The 20,402-nt window shown below is 45.0% G+C and overlaps 1 protein-coding gene across 1 annotated transcript; it reads left to right on the top strand.

Annotated features, from left to right (window-relative positions):
* Window positions 1-17: 17 nt before the first annotated feature.
* LSG1 (large 60S subunit nuclear export GTPase 1) lies at window positions 18-20,200 on the top strand. Its single transcript, XM_050963914.1, has 14 exons — window positions 18-279; window positions 1,004-1,130; window positions 3,271-3,391; window positions 5,823-5,909; window positions 6,881-6,967; window positions 8,146-8,206; window positions 9,072-9,248; window positions 10,138-10,548; window positions 10,842-10,943; window positions 11,712-11,857; window positions 12,237-12,358; window positions 13,434-13,513; window positions 14,010-14,180; window positions 19,597-20,200. The coding sequence occupies exons 1-14, from the start codon at window positions 190-192 to the stop codon at window positions 19,774-19,776; spliced, it is 1,962 nt and encodes a 653-aa protein (XP_050819871.1). The 5' UTR covers window positions 18-189; the 3' UTR covers window positions 19,777-20,200.
* Window positions 20,201-20,402: the final 202 nt, after the last annotated feature.

Here is a 20,402-nt window from a genome sequence, read left to right as displayed (position 1 = left end):
GGCTCGGTCTCCTCTCCGGGGGACGCACCAAGGGGACAGGAGTCCCCTGGGAGCCACCCCTCCCCCAATGTGCACTGTCTCCCCAATCATCCGACTTCCGGTTCACGGAACGAGCACTTCCGGGGCAGGGACGGGTGCCGTTGGAGACCAGACCAGGAAGAAAGCGTTTGGGACAGCGGAGACCTCGGCATGGGGAAGAAGAGAAGCCCGGGACTGGGCCGGGCCCTCATGAAGGAGAGGAGCCAGGCCAAGCGGGGCAGCAGGCAGCCGGGCTCCTGGGTAACGTGCCCGTGCGGAGTGCAGGGCGCCGGCCAGGGCCCGGACCAGGCTCCGCGGACTCTATCGCCACCGTTCTGCCCATCCCCCCCCCATGGGGAGCACCCCCCCCCCGACGTGTGCCCGTCCCCCCCCGGGGAGCCCCCTTCCGCCCCGCTGTGCCCGTCCCCCCATGGGGAGCACCCCCCCTCCCCTCCATGGGGAGCCCCCTTCCGCCCCGCTGTGCCCGTCCCCCCATGGGGAGCACCCCCCCTCCCCTCCATGGGGAGCCCCCTTCCGCCTCGCTGTGCCCGTCCCCCCATGGGGAGCATCCCCCCTTCCCCCATGGGGAGCACCCCCCCCGACGTGTGCCCGTCCCCCCCCGGGGAGCCCCCTTCCCCCCCCGCTGTGCCCGTCCCCCCCCGGTGTGCCCGTCCCCCCATGGGGAGCACCCCCCCTCCCCCCCATGGGGAGCCCCCCTGCCCCCCGTGTGCCCAGACTAGCTGAGCGCTCAGAGCGTTGGTCTGTGCAGTGGGGTCTCTCCTAGCCCGCGGGTCAGTGTGCTGAACACAGGGAGAATCGCAGCGTGGGTCCCGTTGTGCTGTCTGTGTCCTTGGCAAGAACTGCCACCTGCCAGGCCAGTGCCCTGAATCCTCTAGGCCCAGCGTGAACATGCCACTGGGGGCTCTGACTTGGTGCTTATGGGTGTTACAGGGCAGCCTGACAACACATCTGCTTTTCTTTGCAGTTACATACAAGTGAGTTAAATGATGGGTATGACTGGGGCCGCCTCAACCTTCAGTCAGTGACAGAACAAAGCTCGCTTGAGGAATTCCTTGCTACAGCAGAGCTTGCAGGAACTGAATTTGCAGCTGGTAAGTTTTTGGCCATGCTAGAGACCCATCATGATATGGTGATTTGAAATGTAAAAATATGTTGTGTATTAATAGGCATTAGTATGTTAAAAGCTGGAGCATGCGGCTTCTGAGGCATTCCCTATGTTTTCGCATAAGCTGCTGTAGGATTACATAAGAACGGCCATACTGTGTCAGACCTAAGGTCCATCTAGCCCTGTATCCTGTCTTCCGACAGTGGCCAATGCCAGCTGCCCCAGAGGGAGTGAACAGAACAGGTAATCATCAAGTGATCCATCCCCTGTCACCCATTCCCAGCTTCTGGCAAACAGAGGCTAGGGATACCATTCCTGTCTATCCTGGCTAATAGCCATTGATGGACCTATCCTCCAGGAACTTATCTAGTTCTTTTTTGAACCCTGTTATAGTCTTGACCTTCACAACATCCTCTGGCAAAGAGTTCCACAGGTCGACTGTGCATTGTGTGAAGAAATATTTCCTTCGTTTATTTTAAACCTGCTGCCCATTAATTTCATTTGGTGACCCCTAGTTCTTGTGTTATGAGAAGGAGTAAATAACACTTCCTGATTTACTTTCTCCACACCAGGCATGATTTTATAGACCTCTATCATATGCCCCCCTTAGTCATCTCTTTTACAAGCTGAAAAGTCACAATTTTATTAATCTCGCCTCATACAGAAGTTGTTCTGTACTCCTAATTGTGGTTTTATGGAAGATACTTTTCTCAACCACTTTTCTCAACAAACCTTGTTATCGTATTTAAAAAAAACAGGTTTGCTCAACAATACAGGCGAGTCTCATCTTACGTGCATTTAACATGCACAAATTCAGCTTTGTGCAGTCGGCCAAAAAAAAAAAAAGAGAGAGAGAGAAAAATAACAATTTAAATACTGTATCTGTAATGTGGACAATTCTGCCCACCATTACGCTCAATGTAATTTTGACTATACGCGATTTTCGCTTTACGCTCTGACAGTGGAATGTAACCCCAGCGTAAGGTGGGACTCACCTGTATTGTTGAGCAAACCTGTTTTTTTTTAATACGATAACAAGGTTAGTTGAGAAAAGTAGCTAAATAGATGTAATAGATTTTTGTAAGGTATTTGACTTGGTACATGATGACATTACGATTAAAAAATTAGCACTATAAAAATTAATAGAGAACATATTAAATTGCTTAAGAACTAGCTTACTGACCATGCTCAAAAAGTAGCTAACTATGGACAATCATCATTGAAGAGGTGTGTTTCTAGTCGAGTTCTGCAGGGCGCAGTATTATCCCTGGTTCTGTTCAACACTTTTGGTGCAAGTCTGGGGGTGGGCATGCGTATTTTGAAATAAGTGTCCTATTTGATTTAATATCAGTTGGAAAAAGCTTGAATTGAGCTAAATTAAAATAGGGTACTGTTATTCCATATTGAGCATGCCCACCCACTGACTTCTACCAAAACAATGGAAAATGTACATTTAAAACCAACTTGGCTATTTCAGTGCAAGCTTGTGTGTAGAGCAGGCCTTATGTGAAATGTCTCATGGTATCAGTCCATCTCCTAATGGAACCAGAAGCACGTCGCACAAATACACGCCACACACAGAACGTTACTTTGCATTATCTGCAGAGAAGCCAAGGATTGAATGGGGACTAATCCTTTGTCCTAGGTGAAGGTTGAAACGTACTAGCAGAGGAGTGGGTGGAAAGCTTACATAGCTGCCATCTGCTTTCTGCGCTATTGTTAGAGGACTTCAGTCTCCCGGTACTATGAATCTCATGCCTTTCCCAAACAGTGAATTAGCATTAAAAACAATTCACTTTGAAAATAGTGTTAAAATCTCCCCAAAGGACTCAAACTATGTTTATCGTAATGGTCAACAACTGATGTAGCATCTGTAAACTGAAGCAGCATATGCTGTGTTTGCACAAATTCACAGTCAGAATTTGCATATAATTATTGGTTTCAAGTGAGCCCAGCAACCATTGACTGGTATGTAGTTGAATGGTTTTCACTGGAAAGGTTTCCTGCCAGCTTGGCATGTAATCCCTCCACCTTCACATGGGGGTTCTTTTATTGGAGCCCAGATCCTAACATCTGCACTTGCTGAGCGTGAATGTTAATGGCAGGGTTTTTTCCTTTATAAACAGAGAAACTGAATATCAAGTTTGTTCCTGCTGAGGCGAGGACTGGCCTGCTGACAGCCGAAGAGACCAAAAATATCAAGAAACTCCATGAGGAAAACAGACAGTTTTTGAGTATACCAAGAAGGTAAGATCCAGCTCAGAGCAATACTGCAGTGTCTTCTCTGTTGAGTCTATTGGCATTTCCAGTGGAAGTTTCCTTTTATGGGGATTTACAGTTCAGCCATTATTATTTGCCACGTTTATTCTAACATTTGCACTTCACTGAAATGTTGTCCTGTTGCTTGAATTTTTGATCTGAATGTACCAGTTACATCACAGAAAACCTGCCATTGGTGCTGTGAGGGGTACCAGGCACCTCATGATGTCCCCTGGGCGGCAGTGCACTTTCAGTGTAACATACCAGGGTCAGTGCTGGAACACAGAGGCACAGCAACAGAGCAGTTAGTGTGCTTTTTTAAAAATAAGATGAGGCACCAGGCAACTCAGAATACCATATACCGCTTTGGGAGTGTCCACCCTGGAGCTGGAAGGTTTTCACAGGGTCCAGCTACACTGGAGGTGTAACTTCCAGCTCAGGTGGACATACCCGTGCTGCCTTTGATTGAACTAGCATGCTAAAACTCACAGCCGTGGCTGCACGGGTGGTGGGATGGCCTTGCTGCCTCGGTACAATCCCATTGGAAATCCTAGCTCTGGTTTTGGGACAGCTAGCCATCTCACCATGGTGCAGCCAGGCTACGATGCTGGTTTTAGCATGCTAGCTCAAAAAAAGAGAGTGTGGACATTACACCTCCAGTGTAGCTGGACATTACACCTCCGGTGTAGCTGTCCGGCAGGCAGCATGTTTTGCACATACTAGGGTATGCAGTGTGTCCTAGTGGGTAGAGCACTGGACTAGGACTTAAGAGCCTTGGGTTCTGTTCCTAACTCAGCCACTGGCCTACTGGGTGACCTCAGCCAAGTCACTTCACCACTCTGTGCCTCAGTTTCCCCATTTGTAAAATGGGGATATTGATACTGACCTCCTTTGTAAAGTGCTTTGCGATCTACTGGTGAAAATGGCTATATAAGAGCTAGATGATGATGAGATTGGTGGTATTGTTTGAAAGTGAGAAAATTTCAAACTATTTTTGTTTGTGTTTTGTATTTTTGTTGTTCATGACCATGTAAATCTGGGTAAAAGAGAATTATTCCCTCTTTACAAAAACTGTTGACTTCAGAGCTACTATATTTATGGAAGAATAATTTAGGTTTCATTCACATAATATTCTGTTGATATGATTTCAGTAGGACACGTCCTGTTCTGTTATTTCATTACTACTATAATACTACTTCAAATATTAAAAAAAACAAACGTTAAGCTAACAGGTTGACTTGCAAAACAGTCAGATAAATTCTTGGTTTAACGTAATACTCTATTTTTGAGCCACATCATGGTGCTCAAACATATATGCTATGTACTGAATTGTTAACTAACCTGTTAATTTAGTCTTTTGATTACAGTCACATGATAAAATAATTGGGTTTTGTAATTCAAAGGTAATAGCCCTCCACCTGAGTGCTTAGGTCTAAGGCCAAAGTGTGTAGTCACAAAGTGCATTGGGTATGTGTGGAGACAAAAAAAGCTTTAAAAATGATTAATACAGTTTACTTTTAAACACAAATAGGGCTATTACAATATGGATAGATTTGTTTCTTATACTCTTGTTTGTTTAAAAACTCTTTAGCTCATCTACAATGCTGCAGTACAAGACCTTCCCAAGAACAGGATCCCTGTGCAACAGCTTCAGATTGTAAATCTTCCTTGCATGTGGCGTTAGTTCACTGCCTTCAGAATCTGAATCAGTTGCAGAATTGTGAATCATAGGAATTAACATTTAAGATAATTGAATGGAATATAAGAGTTTTAACACTGAGAAAGATGCAGGTGCTGCATTTTTAAAAATCAGTTCGTCTTTAAAGAGGACTGTTAGTCTCAGCCACACTATTTGGGATCAGCCAGATAGAAGAGACTGTTAAACTTAAAAAGATCTAGAGGGAGAGACGAATCCCACATTCTTAAATATCCTATGCAATACAGTTGAGGAAACTGGCCTTTTGAGTGAAGGATTATAATGTACAGACGCTCCCAGACTTATGCAAGTGTTCCGTTCCAGAACGCCTTGTGTAAGTCGAATTTTGCATAAGTCGGGAACATATACCCGACAATTATGCGCCAAAAAAAAAAAAAGCTTACAGAACTTACGGAACTTTTTCCGTAAGTGTGGATTTTCGTAAGTCGGGTTTGTGTAACCCGGGGAGCATCTGTAGCATGAAATGAGTTTTTCTGTTTAATGCGCCCATCGCTTTTTGAAATGATATTTAAAGAGAACAAAGAAATGTTATACTTCCAAGGCTGCTAAAAATACATACCTGTACATAAGAACAACAACCGTAAAATGCCTCTGAACTGTCCAGAGCAAGTGTTCTTTCTGACCTTCCTTTTATTGGACAAATATAACTGAGAAAACATTCTGAAACACTGTTACGTTTCTTTCAATATATGATCTTTCTAGACCATACTGGGATAGGAGAACCAGTGCTGAGAAGTTAAAGCAAGCAGAGAGAGAGAGCTTTCTGGAGTGGAGACGACAGCTTGTTCGGTGAGTGAGCTACTCACGCTTAACACAATCAGTCAATGAGAATAGAGGAGGGTGGGTTTTCTGTATCTTTGTTAGAGCCCTAGGGACATGGGAGCATGTCTTTTGCTCCTGGCAAATACAGGGAAAAACTCTTGATGGTCTGTCACCACTATGGTCCTGGCCCGTTCTTATGACGAGTTTCCAAAAAGTACCTGTTATGTGCTGGTAATTATGAGGTTAAGAGTTTGGACCATATGTCATAAAATCCTAGTGATGTGGGGCTGGATGGAACCTTGAAAAGTCATTGAGTCCAGCCCCCTTCGCTGAGGCAGGAGCAAGTAAACCTGTATATCATGTTTACATACTGCGGGTTTCTCCTTTTTTTCAAAAAAAAAAAAAAAAAAGGAGGTTAATTTAGAATCCCTTCAGACTCCACGCTCTGAGCCGAAGCACAATGTCATACCCACATCCCTTTAGAGGAGGTGGGATAAGCACGTGTCTCCAGAGAATGCCAGTGCCACTTCCGGTTTCTACAGGAGAGTGCTGCTCAAGAGAAATGTGAGGTGCTCACTCCCAGTGGGAGCCGAGTGGACCTGGCCCAGAGAGTAAGCTGCCAGGAATGGGCCCCAAGTGCATTTTTTGCACACGCCAACTAACTGTATAGATACTGGGTGACACAGGGTAATTTCTTTGATCTGTTCTGATACCCCAGCTCTGAATTTTCCCAGTTTGTTTGCTGATGGAGTTGGCTTTTCTTTGCTGTGACCAGTTGCCATCACATCATCTGTGTACTAATGGCACTAAGATGGGTTTTCTTCAGGAGCTAAGATCTATTTAGAAACCTTGCAGAAGGGGCACCTTAATGTTTGGGTCCCTGCCTTTTGCAGATTGCTCAATGAAAGGCGAGTGTGGTGTAATTCCAAGCAGACTTGGTGTTGTGTTTGCAGTCTAACATGATCTGCATGTGGAGTATCCTCTCTGTTTCTCTCTAGGCTAGAGGAAGAAGAGAAATTGATTTTGACCCCATTTGAACGGAATTTAGACTTTTGGCGCCAGCTCTGGAGAGTCATCGAAAGAAGGTAATATTTATCGGTTTCTGTGTCATGGACGATAAAAATCATGACTTAGAGAGAGAGATTGTTGCCTTTTTTTTTGTTTTTAATTTAAATCAGATTTTTTTATTCACACGTTGCTAGTGCTTTACTCCCCACTTCATAATGTGGACATTTTGTAACTATGAAGCTTCAAACCTAAAATGCTCATCTCTGCTGAAAACATATCCAGGGCTTCATTAGCATCCTCACTGTGAGAACAGCACTAACTGAAACATATGATTGATAAGCAGATAGCCTGTGCTGTGTTTGCAACCAACTCCACCTTCCAATATATTGAACTTGCCTAAGTTAAGAAAAGTGAAATAATCATAGTTTGCAGTCTGAAGTCAGTGACTTGCACTTCTAAGTCACTTAATTGCATTTGAAAACCTCACCCTTAAACGCCTAAATATAGACTTAATAATGTAACTTTAGATTCCTATTTTTTAATATTTTGACCTGTGTGTATTTAAAAAAACTAACAAAGTGATTGTGAACATATTGAAGGACTAAGTACCTTTCCATTGTGAAAACTGCATTCAGTTTGTTTTGAAGTGACAAAGATTCTATGCCACTAAAAGCAATTTAAATACCGCCCCCCCCCCACCTCCACAATTCTAGGGCCTGATGCTGCAGACGTGTGCGCGCAAGCAGCCCACTAACATCAGCAACACCTGCAACCCTCTTTCAGTGGCTTCCCCGATGGACCTGCCTTCTAGGCTGTCCGTTCAAAATCTTTTATCAGCTTTAACCCCCACCTCCCCACACACACAGTCATTCCACGGACTAGGGTAGTAGGAAAATGATGTGTCCTGGAATAGTGGAGCACTTGAAAGTCAAGGTGAGGTGGAGAGTGGGCTCCTGGTCTAGGGCCTCTTGCCACTCAGAAGAAGATTTTTGGGGGCATTAACAACTTGGCATACACAGAAATAATCTTTCTGTTTGCTCTGCTTAGCTGAAACAGAAGAGCAAAGCCACCTGCCAGTTTAATCTCGTTTAGGCATTTAATTTCATTAGTAATTAACTTTGAGATTGTATCTCTACTGATTTTTCTGAAATTGAAAAATACTTCAGCAGCAAGGTCACAGTGATCTGCTCATTTCATATTGAGCTTATACAGAGAACAGCCAGAAAAAGGTGCTTATTGGCCTTTTATTTTGCAGTGACATTGTGGTTCAGATAGTAGATGCCAGAAATCCACTCCTGTTTAGATGCCAAGATCTGGTAAGTTAAGTGAAGCAAATGTCTTTCTAAACTACTGTCGTTAGACGTCTCAGTGCTAACTTTGACTGTATATAATTTTATGTACAGTATAATTATATGGATTATACAGCATATAAGGGGTATGTGTATATTTTATACTCCTCTCAAAAGCAGTGTAGAATTAAAAAACAGTGCATTACTGTTATCCTAAACATTTAAAAGAAATATTGGGAATTTAAGGGCTAGTCTACCCTGGCAATGCTAAAATGCTGCCGCGGCAATGCTTTAACATGCCTTGTGTAGTTGCGGTGCTCTAAAAAACCCACTTCCATGAGGGGCGTAGCTACCAGTGCAGGGAGCGCGGCTGCATTGTCTACATGGCACTTTACAGCGCTAAAACTTGCTGCGCTCGGGGGGTGTTTTTTCACACCTTGAGTGAGACCGGTGCAGCGCTGTAAATTGCCAGTGTAGACAAGCCCACAGAAACAGCAGCTATTTAACAGAAGCCTCTGAAATAGAATGTCCTGCAGCAACAAAATTGCAGACTTGATAAATAGAGAGTCAGCTTTGAGAGTCAGTACTCCAAGGTCTGGAGCCTTCCTGTGCCACACCTGGATGAGTATCTAGGGTATATTGTGTATGTAAGTGCCAGCTGTGTCTGGCCCTTTGTATTGCAAATACCCACTTTATGCAAGCAGTCCCAGTAACTGCATTTGCAAATCACATGCAGCTGTGTGCGGAATCCTTTGTAAATCAGCCCCTAATGGTAGAATTGTTGGTGAGCCTACGAAGGGTAAGTTGAAGCAGCCCTAATTTTACTTTCCTTCATGTTGGACTGCAGCAGTTTCCAAATCAGAATCCTGTCTAGTCCTTTTGTGTTCTCCAGGAACGTTATGTGAAGGAAATGAGCAGCGACAAAGAGAACGTCATTCTGCTAAACAAGGCGGATTTGCTGAGCAGAGAGCAGCGCGTGGCTTGGGCGCAGTTCTTTGAGAGAGAAGGTGTTAAAGTTGTGTTCTGGTCAGCCTTGGCAGAAGGCATGCGGCTGAGTGCTGAACCTAAGGTAGCTTAGGTCACTTGTTCACGTGTGGTTGTGTGTCTGGTGATTCGGGAAGACTGAGACGTATGTTTTTCTTGCAGTCATGCTTGCCATAGTGTAACTGAACTCCAGAAAAAGAGGGGAAATACCGTCTTCCTTAGGGAAGGGTAACTGCTGAGCCTCACTCTAGAGCAGGGGTTCCCAAGCTGTGGTACACGTGCCTCTGGAAGTACACGAGACGTCTCGTGGGGTACGTGGGAGAAATTGGGTAATGGTGGCTTTTATTTATTTATTTACTTAATTTATTGCATTCTCATAGTAGGCTACTCAGATGAAGCTTTAAAACTCTGTGGAAATTTGTTATATAAAAATACGGTAGTTAATTTACTTAAAGATGTACAATGAGAACACAGATGTACAGAGCCCTCACCTCCCATCACCATACAGCACAAGTTCAGTTGCCCAGCAGCTCTCCAGTCTAACTGAGCTCAGAACTTAGGGGTTTTTGGTTGTATGTGGCACTACACATATGTCTGTACGTGGCAGTGAAACATGGACTGATGGCTCGAGAAAGGTAGCTTTAGGAACACACAAAGTATCAGTGATGAGAAGGGTGAGGGTATGCGGGCAGCTGGTAGATCTGGAAGGGGGAATGCAATAAAGTTCTGAGCAAAGATGTGAAGCCACTAGAGGAAGGCATCTATTGAGCTCCACACCCTCAGACCGCTGCCGACACAGGACTGTTGCAGGGTTATCGGCAGTTTGCAGTAATCCTGTAAAATAGATACGGGGGGTGAGAATTAATCTGGCTGCCTAGTTTTGTACAGTACAATCATTTTTCCCCACAGCACTGCTGCTGGTTATGTTCTGCCCTATCTCTGTTCCAGTCATGAAACTCTCATTCTTTACCCAGGGACTAGAACTCGAGGAGGCAAGTGACTCTGAAGATGGCAGGTCCAGTGAGGAGGAGCACAGGCCCCTGCAGAGCGGTACAGAAAGCACAGTCAGGGGTAACACTCTGCATCTTGAAAACAGAGTCCTGGGTAGTGATGACGACGATAGTGATGAATATGAGGACTGTGAAGAGGAGGAGGATGCCTGGCAGACCTGTTCTGAAGATGATGATGAGGAAGAAATAAATGCCAGTAACCCAAGCTGTATGGAAAGCAGGACTGACAGAGCTTTAGTGCAGAGCCCAGTGCCACTGCAGAGCAGGCACATCAGTAACTTCAGCCACCTGGTACAGAAAAACGAACTGCTAGAGATATTCAAAACGATACATACTGGGAAGAAGGTGAAGGAGGGAGAGGTCACAGTAGGGCTGGTAAGTTGGAGCTTGTACTCAAAATAGACTAATGTGGTCCAAGAGCCTTGCAGTGTGAAATGTACGCTCATCCAGAAGGCCCGTTTCCCATGAGGACAAAAACCTGGCAAGTGAAATCAGAAAGGAGTCAAAGTGTGGATTCATTTTAAGCACTGCAGCCTTGCAGCTTTCTACAGTACAGCTTTCAAACGGTGCTTAGATTGATGGCTAGCCCCTCTGCCAAACCACTATTAGTAGCTTAATAATGCCTCGCCTGATATGACTGTCTTATCGATTCACTTTCTGCCTTCCAGGTGGGTTACCCTAATGTTGGTAAGAGCTCAACAATCAACACAATCCTTGGAAACAAGAAAGTGTCGGTGTCTGCCACGCCAGGTCACACAAAGCACTTTCAGGTATCACTGACGTGCTGGTGTTTCACTCACCTCCAGCTGAAGAAAGCGTGATTGCAAGGGGCTTGCCCCCGTGACAGACACTGGGAGTTCTCAAGTCTCTGATCTGAATGCCATGTATTATTTTGACCTGTGCCAGTGTGGTTTAGGAATGTCTGATCATGCTCTCTGGCAGGGGTTCTCAAGCGTTTTCATAGAGTTGGCTACAGCTTAGAGAGAATAACGCATGAAAGCTTCTGTTCTGATGGAAATATTTTCCATATTCTATTGTAAATGTGGTACTTGGCCTTCCTCTCTCCATCAGCATGTGGCAAGAAGGGGTCCTCAGTCAGAAATAGGTACTTTAGATGTCTGAAGGTCAAGAAGCACCTTCCATAGCATAAAGTGCAGGAAGAGTATCTTCCTTGACTGTTCTGCTTTGCCCCCACTTTGATCGAATCTTTTCAGACTGCAAGGAAAAGCCTTCAGAGCTGTCACGCTTCTTTGTCCCTGGGAGTCACTGGTACATAGCTGGGTTCTCATGGCTTTCTGTTCTTCTTTCAGCTGTCACCTTCACGCTGAGCAAAGTGTAAGCTCCAGCTGGCCATCTCCATGCCACCACTGTAGTGTTGTGGAGCTTCTGCTCAATGAATCTTCCCCTGCACTTACTTTGTTTTCTCTTACCCTACCCACACCCAACTTTACTGTGATTTTTCTGCCCTTTGTTCCCTTTCCTCGCTTGGAACATACATCGGATGCTCTCCGTGACCTCTGCTTTTCTTTTCCTTGTAGACTCTGTATGTGGAGCCTGGCCTATGTCTCTGTGATTGTCCCGGTCTGGTGATGCCATCCTTCGTCTCTACAAAGGCAGAGATGATCTGCTGTGGAATTTTGCCTATAGATCAGATGAGAGACCATGTTCCACCTATCTCTCTAATATCCTTTGCTTGCAGTTTGGAAATGTTTGCACGTGTGTTTGGCATGTGGTAACACTTCAATGTGAAATATACGTATGCTAGCAGGGACTAAGGCTGTCTGGCCATATTTATTGAAGTCAGTGGAGTTGACTGAGGGCCGAAATAGACCTGTGTTTGTAGTCTTCTGCCTTTGTTCTTTTGAGTAGTGTTATTTTAAGATAATCCTCATTGTGGAGGCTCATGTGTCTTTCCTTTTTCAACCTATATAATCAAATCTGAAAGTCATTATTTACTCTTAGAAGCAGAGTAGTCTCAGTGAGTAACCTAGAATACCTTTCGCCTGTGCAACTCATGCATGCAGAACAGAACTCAACCTGTGGCTTCCTTCACTAGTTCACATTTGCCAGCATATCCCACGACATGTTTTAGAAGCAACCTATGGAATAAATATCATAAGACCCAGGGAAGATGAGGAACCAGATCGCCAGCCAACATCTGAAGAGCTGCTAACAGCATATGGCTGTGAGTGATGATACCCTAACCCCCCCTCGCCCCCTGCAATTCACTTAGCCGCTGAAACATAGGGTTAAAATCAGTGTCACACTTGGGTGTCTCAGGTACTAAAACCCTCCTTGGACTATGAGGCCTTTGCTGGAGACCATGTGTAGGTGGCTAATCCTCTGTATGTGTTATAATTACTCTGGGGGGAATTCTGTGCCAAAAAATTATGTGCACAGTATTTTAAAATTCTGCAAAATTGTACATATTTTATTTGTCAAAGTAACATTACAATCACACCAGTTTCAATTATTTTGGTAATTTTTTTTTTCAAAATAACTCTCAGTAAGTATGTCTGTAACAATACAGACAACAAAAAAAATCCCCTAGGAGCAGAGAGTTAAAGAAACCCCTATGACCAAACAGTTCCTGTTTCTCTGTTATGCTTTTGTTGGGCGCCTCAGTCTGGGTGTGTCACACATGCCAGTTGGGCACGTCTTGGGGAAAAACTCTGCCTCTTTGGTCTCAGACACCTGCAGCCCCTACGCTCCAGAGCCCAGCTGCAGGATAACCCCACCCCTCCAGCCCAAACACTCCCTTTCCCCGAGATCATTGGGATCCAGAGTGAGAAACAGCCTGGTGCTGGGTCCTGGACTTGTGTGGAATTTCCTGCACTGAGCACCGCAGTTGCTGGAACCTCCCAGCACCCTTTTCCCTTGGCAGCTGGAGCTGGAGAGCTGAGCTCTGCTGGGCCAGCAGCCCCCACAGGCAGCCGGCAATTCTGCAGCACAATTTGTATAGAGAAAAATGAAATTCTGCCTTGGGCACTGGTGCAGAATTCCCCCAGGAGTATAGAGTTATGCTTCGCAAATTTGCTTCCTGCGGATGAACTAACCCTAATCAGAAGGCATTTACATAAAACATGCATATCTGAGTAGTACCTGGCAATGACCTTGAACATGGAAGTTGGTTTGTGACACGCCTCCTGTTAGGTGCCTGATTCCAACACTCCCGAGTCAGTCAGCAGGATCAATGTGAGCTAAATGCAACAGGTGTTTAGCTCCCTCTGAATTTTAACCTTCTGCTGCCTTTCTCCCAGATATGAGAGGATTTATGACAGCACATGGGCAGCCGGACCAGCCAAGATCAGCTCGTTATGTGTTGAAAGATTACGTCAGTGTAAGTTCTCACTGCCGCTGTTCTCTATCCTGCTCAAGCAGCTCTGCCTTTGGGGGATGAAGGAGCACGATACACTGAAGTGTTTCTTTAGCCAAAAACCTATAATCTGGGCTTTTTGCTCAAAAAGAGACTATGAAAAGAAGGGCTCCCTGCTGCTGACAGTTAGAAAGATGGCTTTGTGTGTGATGGCAGAACAAGACACACTAGACAGCTCGTTCTAGCTGGAGAGGAAGGAGTATCTATAAAACAGTACTGAATTGGAAAGAAAACTCGTGGTGGTTAGTAGGCCACGCACTGACTGGCCTTATGATGACTGCAGTACCCATAACCTTGACAATAATAATCCTTTGCACTTCTGTAGCCCCTTGCATTGGATGAGCCTTGTTAGAGCTCATGGCACCATTGGGAGGTCTGTATTGTACCCTCTCAGGCTCGGGCTGTGAGATTCGTGCCATGAGGATGAAAGCCATTGATTGATTGATTTTGATTTTTACAGGGTAAGCTCTTATATTGCCATCCTCCTCCTGGCATTGACCCAAACGACTTCCAACACCAGCACGAAAGATACACGGAGCACAGAGCTATGCAGGGCAATGCAGAAAAGCCCCAAAGGAATCAGAACGCAAAACAAATTGAGAATGTGGTGGACAAAACATTTTTCCACCAGGTAAGTTCTGGAGTAGTTGCCTTAGAGACCTCTGCTAGTAGCAATTTGTCAGCATCTTTAGAGTGTAACCAAAAAAAGTAACCATGGAGGATGTTAAACAGCAGCTACAACAGTTAGACATTTATAAATTGGCAGGTTTGGATAACTAGCATCCAAGATTTTAAAAGCCTTGGTGAAGGAGCACTTTGGCCTGTTAATGTTGACATTTAATGTCTTGGAACTCTGGAATTTCTTCTTTAAGTAGTTTCCCTGTGGGTGCTCCACTGTAGATACCGTAGCACCTGCGCCGGGGATCACAGATCAGTAGCACATGCACTCCTCCTCATCTCGTGCCGTGAGTGGCGTCTATATAGCGCTGTGTAGTCCAACTGCCCTCTGTTCCTTCTCAGCTGCTGTTGGTTGTGGTTTGGAATCCACAGCAGAGCCCTTCAGACATCTGTAGCCTTAGTAACAGAAGTGTTTCCATTATAACGTGTTATATCTTAGCCGTTTCCTTTTTTTTCTTCCCCCGATTTAAAAAAAATCTGTTGCTCTTTCCTCCCCGTTATTCTTTAGCTTAGTGTAGGTTTCTTTTTCTATGCTTTTGTAAGCTGTCCCTTCTCAGGGTTACACCCACATCCCCTGGGTTCAAGAGGTGCTGCTCTTGTCGTGAGACCGTTCCTGTCAGTGACGGTTCACTCCCAGTACATATGCTGTCTTGCGGAGGGACATGTCTCTCAGAAGTGTACTCACTGCCTCAAATGAAAGGACTGAGACTAATTCTTTCACTAATGGAGAGCTCTCATTGAGACCAGGGTCTGAGGCTGGTCGTAACCTCTCCTACGCAGCGGTCACCATCGGCACGATCATCAGCCTACCCTCATTCACTATGCACCACCAAGAGAAAATCCACTGTCTCCTACCCAGATGAAAAGAAGTGGGCCACTAGCTCACCCTTTAAGGAGCCGCCTCAGAGAAAGGCATACCCTGCGAGGTCAGTAGCCTCAGTGTCTTCAGGGATGAGACTTAGCAGGCGACCATCTGAGCATCTCCGGAACTGGCATTGAGAGGTCCAGGGACCCTAAACGGGCAGGACCACAGAGAGAAGCACTGTCTTTCAGACCGAGAAGGACTCTACAAGAATTTTGAAATCGGTACCACTTGTCTCAACTAAAACAACTTTAGCGGGCAGGACCACAGAGAGAAGCACTGTCTTTCAGACCGAGAAGGACTCTACGAGAATTTTGAAATCGGTACCACTTGTCTCAACTAAAACAACTTTGAATGCTTCCGCACCGAGCAAGCCCTCAACAGCGAGGTGATCCTTGGCTCCATCTACTGGCTGCTCAAGAGCATACACTCCATCCTCAGCACCAGCAATGCCCCCAATCTCTACACCAGTGCCAATGATGCTCCTGCTGGTACTACAGGAGTTAGATAGCCAAGGGACCTAATAGTCTCATAGACTCATAGACTCTAGGGCTGGAAGGGACCTCGAGAGGTCATCGAGTCCAGTCCCCTGCCCTCATGGCAGGACCAAATACTGTCTAGACCATCCCTAATAGACATTTATCTAACCTACTCTTAAATATCTCCAGAGATGGAGATTCCACAACTTCCCTAGGCAATCTATTCCAGTGTTTAACCACCCTGACAGTTAGGAACTTTTTCCTAATGTCCAATCTAAATCTCCCTTGCTGCAGTTTAAGCCCATTGCTTCTTGTTCTATCATTGGAGGCTAAGGTGAACAAGGTTTCTCCCTCCTCCTGATGACACCCTTTTAGATACCTGAAAACTGCTATCTTGTCCCCTCTCAGTCTTCTCTTTTCCAAACTAAACAAACCCAATTCCTTCAGCCTTCCTTCATAGGTCATGTTCTCAAGACCTTTAATCATTCTTGTTGCTCTTCTCTGGACCCTCTCCAGTTTCTCCACATCTTTCTTGAAATGCGGTGCCCAAAACTGGACACAATACTCCAGTTGAGGCCTAACCAGCGCAGAGTAAAGCAGAAGAATGACTTCTCGTGTCTTGTTTACAACACACCTGTTAATGCATCCCAGAATCATGTTTGCTTTTTTTGAAACAGTATCACACTGTTGACTCATATTAAGCTTGTGGTCCATTATGACCCCTAGATCTCTTTCTGCCATACTCCTTCCTAGACAGTCTCTTCCCATTCTGTATGTTTTGAAACTGATTGTTCCTTCCTAAGTGGAGCACTTTGCATTTATCTTTATTGAACTTCATCCTGTTTACCTCAGACCATTTCTCCAATTTGTCCAGATCATTTTGAATTTTGACCCTGTCCTCCAAAGCAGTTGCAATCCCTCCCAGTTTGGTATCGTCCGCAAACTTAATAAGCGTACTTTCTATGCCAACATCTAAATCGTTGATGAAGATATTGAACAGAACCGGTCCCAAAGCAGACCCCTGCGGAACCCCACTCGTTATACCTTTCCAGCAGGATTGGGAGCCATTAACAACTACTCTCTGAGTACGGTTATCCAGCCAGTTATGCACCCACCTTATAGTAGCCCCATCTAAATTGTACTTTCCTAGCTTATCTATAAGAATATCATGCGAGACTGTATCAAATGCCTTACTAAAGTCTAGGTATATCACATCCACCGCTTCTCCCTTATCCACAAGGCTCGTTATCCTATCAAAGAACGCTATCAGATTAGTTTGACACGATTTGTTCTTTACAAATCCATGCTGGCTATTCCCTATCACCTTACCACCTTCCAAGTGTTTGCAGATGATTTCTTTGATTACCTGCTCCATTATCTTCCCTGGCACAGAAGTTAAACTAACTGGTCTGTAGTTTCCTGGGTTGTTTTTATTTCCCTTTTTATAGATGGGCACTATATTTGCCCCCTTCCAGCCTTCTGGAATCTCCCCCGTCTCCCATGATTTCCCAAAGATAATAGCTAGAGGCTCAGATACCTCTTCTATTAACTCCTTGAGTATTCTAGGATGCATTTCATCAGGCCCTGGTGACTTGCAGGCATCTAACTTTTCTAAGTGATATTTTACTTGCTCTTTCCTTATTTTCTCTTCTAAACCTACCCTCTTCCCGTAAGCATTCACTATACTAGACATTCCTTCAGACTTCTCAGTGAAGACCGAAACAAAGAAGTCATTAAGCATCTCTGCCATTTCCAAGTCTCCCGTTACTGTTTCCCCCTCCTCATTGAGCAGTGGGCCTACCCTGTCCTTAGTCTTCCTCTTGCTTCTAATGTATTGATAAAAAGTCTTCTTGTTTCCCTTTATTCCCATAGCTAGTTTGAGCTCATTTTGTGCCTTTGCTTTTCTAATCTTGCCTCTGCATTCCTGTGTTATTTGCCTATATTCATCCTTCGTGATCTGACCTAGTTTCCATTTTTTATATGACGCCTTTTTATTTTGTAGGTCACGCAAGATCTCAAGGGTAAGCCAAGGTGGTCTTTTGCCGAATTTTCTATCTTTCCTAACCATCGGAATAACTTGCTTTTGGGCCCTTAATAGCGTCCCTTTGAAAAACTGCCAACTTTCCTCAGTTGTTTTTCCCCTCAGTCTTAATTCCCATGGGACCTTGTCTATCAGCTCTCTGAGCTTACCAAAATCCGCCTTCCTGAAATCCATTGTCTCTATTCTGCTGTACTCCCTTCTACCCTTCCTTAGAATTGCAAATTCTATGATTTCATGATCACTTTCACCCAAGCTTCCTTCTACTTTCAAATTCTCAACAAGTTCCTCCCTATTTGTTAAAATCAAGTCTAGAACAGCTTCCCCCCTAGTCTCTAACATCCCTGAGTTGTCACTTCTCTGTAGAGAGCTGTCTGCACCTCATGTCTCTTCCCCAGAGACACAGTACCACTCTCCTTCACCACCCTTCTCTAGCGAGGAAGAGGAGGAGGAAGATGAGAAGTATTCCATTACTTCACGCAGCCCTGCATCATATCAGGACCAACCACACAGAGTGTCATCTTCTTGTCCGTGATACTGTTGGAGAAAAACTCAGTTCTTGCTTTTGTTTGGGTGCAGCAGAGTCAGATACTTTATTCTGTTTAGCAGCTACAACAGGGAGAGAGTGCACTAGGACAAAGGGTCTCCTCTTCCTAGACAGGTCTCTCAATAGGTAAACAATTACAACAAACATTTATACATGTTTACATTTATACATGTTTAGTTACAGACAATAATAAGCAACAGCTGCATTTTGTTTATACATAGGTCATCCTGATATCTTGTTTTTCTCACTTCTGAGAGACACCAGTCTACCTACACATTATCTACACAAGGTCAAAACAACTTCTCAAACAGTTCTTTTCTGCTCACCTCACACAATCCTCGCTTCTACAATCTGGCGTTATTAGGGTTACAGCTAGCTTAACTCTTGCTAACAGAGACTGTCATGCATTAAGATCCCCTACAAATCCCTGTCAGTTCTTTCTGTACTTCCACAATACTCAGAGACCAGAAGTGAACCAGGTCCCTGGTATGGGCTCCCCAAGGATGCAATCCCATAACAGTTCCCCATATTAGCCTTTTTGGGATCCAGGGGCTGCATATAGGGTGCATTTTCCCAAACCACCTGCAGAGCAGAGACAGACACAAATGAGATCTCTGTCTTCATCAGTCTCCAGACGGCCTGAGACAGAACAAGAAGTACTAGAGGAACAGGGGGGATTAGGTTACACCACCAGCTCACTTCTCCTCATCTTTCCCCATGATGAGGCTATCATGACACCACCTCCAACATGGGCAGACGATTTTAGACAGTTCTGGAGCTGCTCCGCAGGTTGTGGACTCTCTCCAGGTCCCTCTGCAGGAAGTCAGAGAGCAACAGCACAAGTTGCTTGACATCTTGCAAGCTCTACATTGGCAAATACAGCATTCCTGATCAACAAGGCCTCGCTGGACCCTGCCCAGGTGATCTGGCAGACCGCAGTGTCCATAGCAGCCACCTGCAAGCGAGCGGACAGAAAATACTGTGTCCCCGCTAAAGGCCTGGAATTTCTTTTTTCTCACCCTACTCCAAAACCCTTGTTGTCAACACAGTACAGGAGAAGTTCCTAGGCCCAAACAGAGCTACCCCTGTGCTGGGCATTGCACGGTGGGCTGGAGCACGAACGAATCCCAGCAGAGTGTTGCTCTACAAAGGCCATTACAGCCCAATGACTGAAGTAGACCACTGCAATCCCAGTATGCCCCTAGGCAGCGGTCTGACCTATAGCCCTCTGGGGCTCTGTCCCTCGCGCTGCTAGGCAGGAATTCCCGGCAGACTGTGTCGTATGACACCATTCCCCCTTTGCCAGAGAGACCTCTGCAGCTCTGGATGTGCCTCCTAGCATCTCAATTGGCTTATGCCTGATGTTAAAATTAATGTGTTGTAATTTAATCTACAATTAAATGCCTCCATGCTTACAAGTTTGCAAATATTTATTGTTTTTAGGAAAATGTCCGTGCTCTGACGAAAGGTGTCAAGACTGTGATGGGATATAAACCTGGCAGCGGGCCTGTGTCTTTGGCTGCATCCAGCTCTGAGAATGTCAGAGGAAAGCCCTGGAAAAAACATGGGAACAAAAACAAAAAGGAGAAGATTCGCAGAATCACCAAGCACCTAGATGCATAGCTGTGGCATTCGCCCTAGGCACTTGCTGCCAGGCCGGAGATCGCAATATGTCCTACATCTTATGCGCGCACTGAAGCAGAAAGGATAAACCAGCATCAGTGTTTCACTTTGGAAATCTGACTGTGCTACAGGCTGCTTGGGGCAGGTGTGTGAGGTCAGACTCTGCCACACACAGTAAGAAACAAAGCTCCCTGCTAACCAGCAAAGAACTTGCCATTGGTCTTGCCTGGAAGCAGGTCAGTTTAGGCTTTTGATTGCTCCTGAAAAATCAGTCCTTTGCCGAGAGTGGTTGAGTCATTTTAGGAGTATGTCAAGCTTTCAAACAAAACCTATTTTATAGCTGTGGAAGGTTAAACAAAAACCTGTACAACTGACTAAGAAGTTGAATAATTGAATCTTATTGGATAAAGTTTGTTACATTTGAGACACTTTCATCTGTCTCCCTTTTTTATCTGTTCTGGTAAATTCTGGCAGAACATAAATTAATGTTCAAAAAATTGTCGTGAATTTTTTTGCTATTTAGTTCTGGCAGCAGGAATGGTATATCTGTATTAAAGCTACTCCCTGCTTGCTGCTTGGCCAGTGTAACGTTCAGCAGAGTTTGTCTCTGGAAACTTCTGTCAGTT

The sequence above is a fragment of the Gopherus flavomarginatus genome, chromosome 8, assembly GCF_025201925.1.
Source record: "Gopherus flavomarginatus isolate rGopFla2 chromosome 8, rGopFla2.mat.asm, whole genome shotgun sequence".
Lineage (NCBI taxonomy): Eukaryota > Metazoa > Chordata > Testudines > Testudinidae > Gopherus > Gopherus flavomarginatus.
The sequence above is the reverse complement of the archived record's forward strand: the minus strand, read 5'-3'. Positions and strand labels throughout refer to the sequence as shown.

Bases quoted from the DNA above. Each gene is read 5' to 3' on its own strand.
- LSG1 (XM_050963914.1), top strand. From the start codon at position 190: ATGGGGAAGAAGAGAAGCCCGGGACTGGGCCGGGCCCTCATGAAGGAG. The intron at 5,910-6,880 runs GTGAGTGAGCTA...GTTTCTCTCTAG, and splicing joins TGGAGACGACAGCTTGTTCG to GCTAGAGGAAGAAGAGAAAT. The intron at 12,359-13,433 runs GTGAGTGATGAT...CCTTTCTCCCAG, and splicing joins GCTGCTAACAGCATATGGCT to ATATGAGAGGATTTATGACA.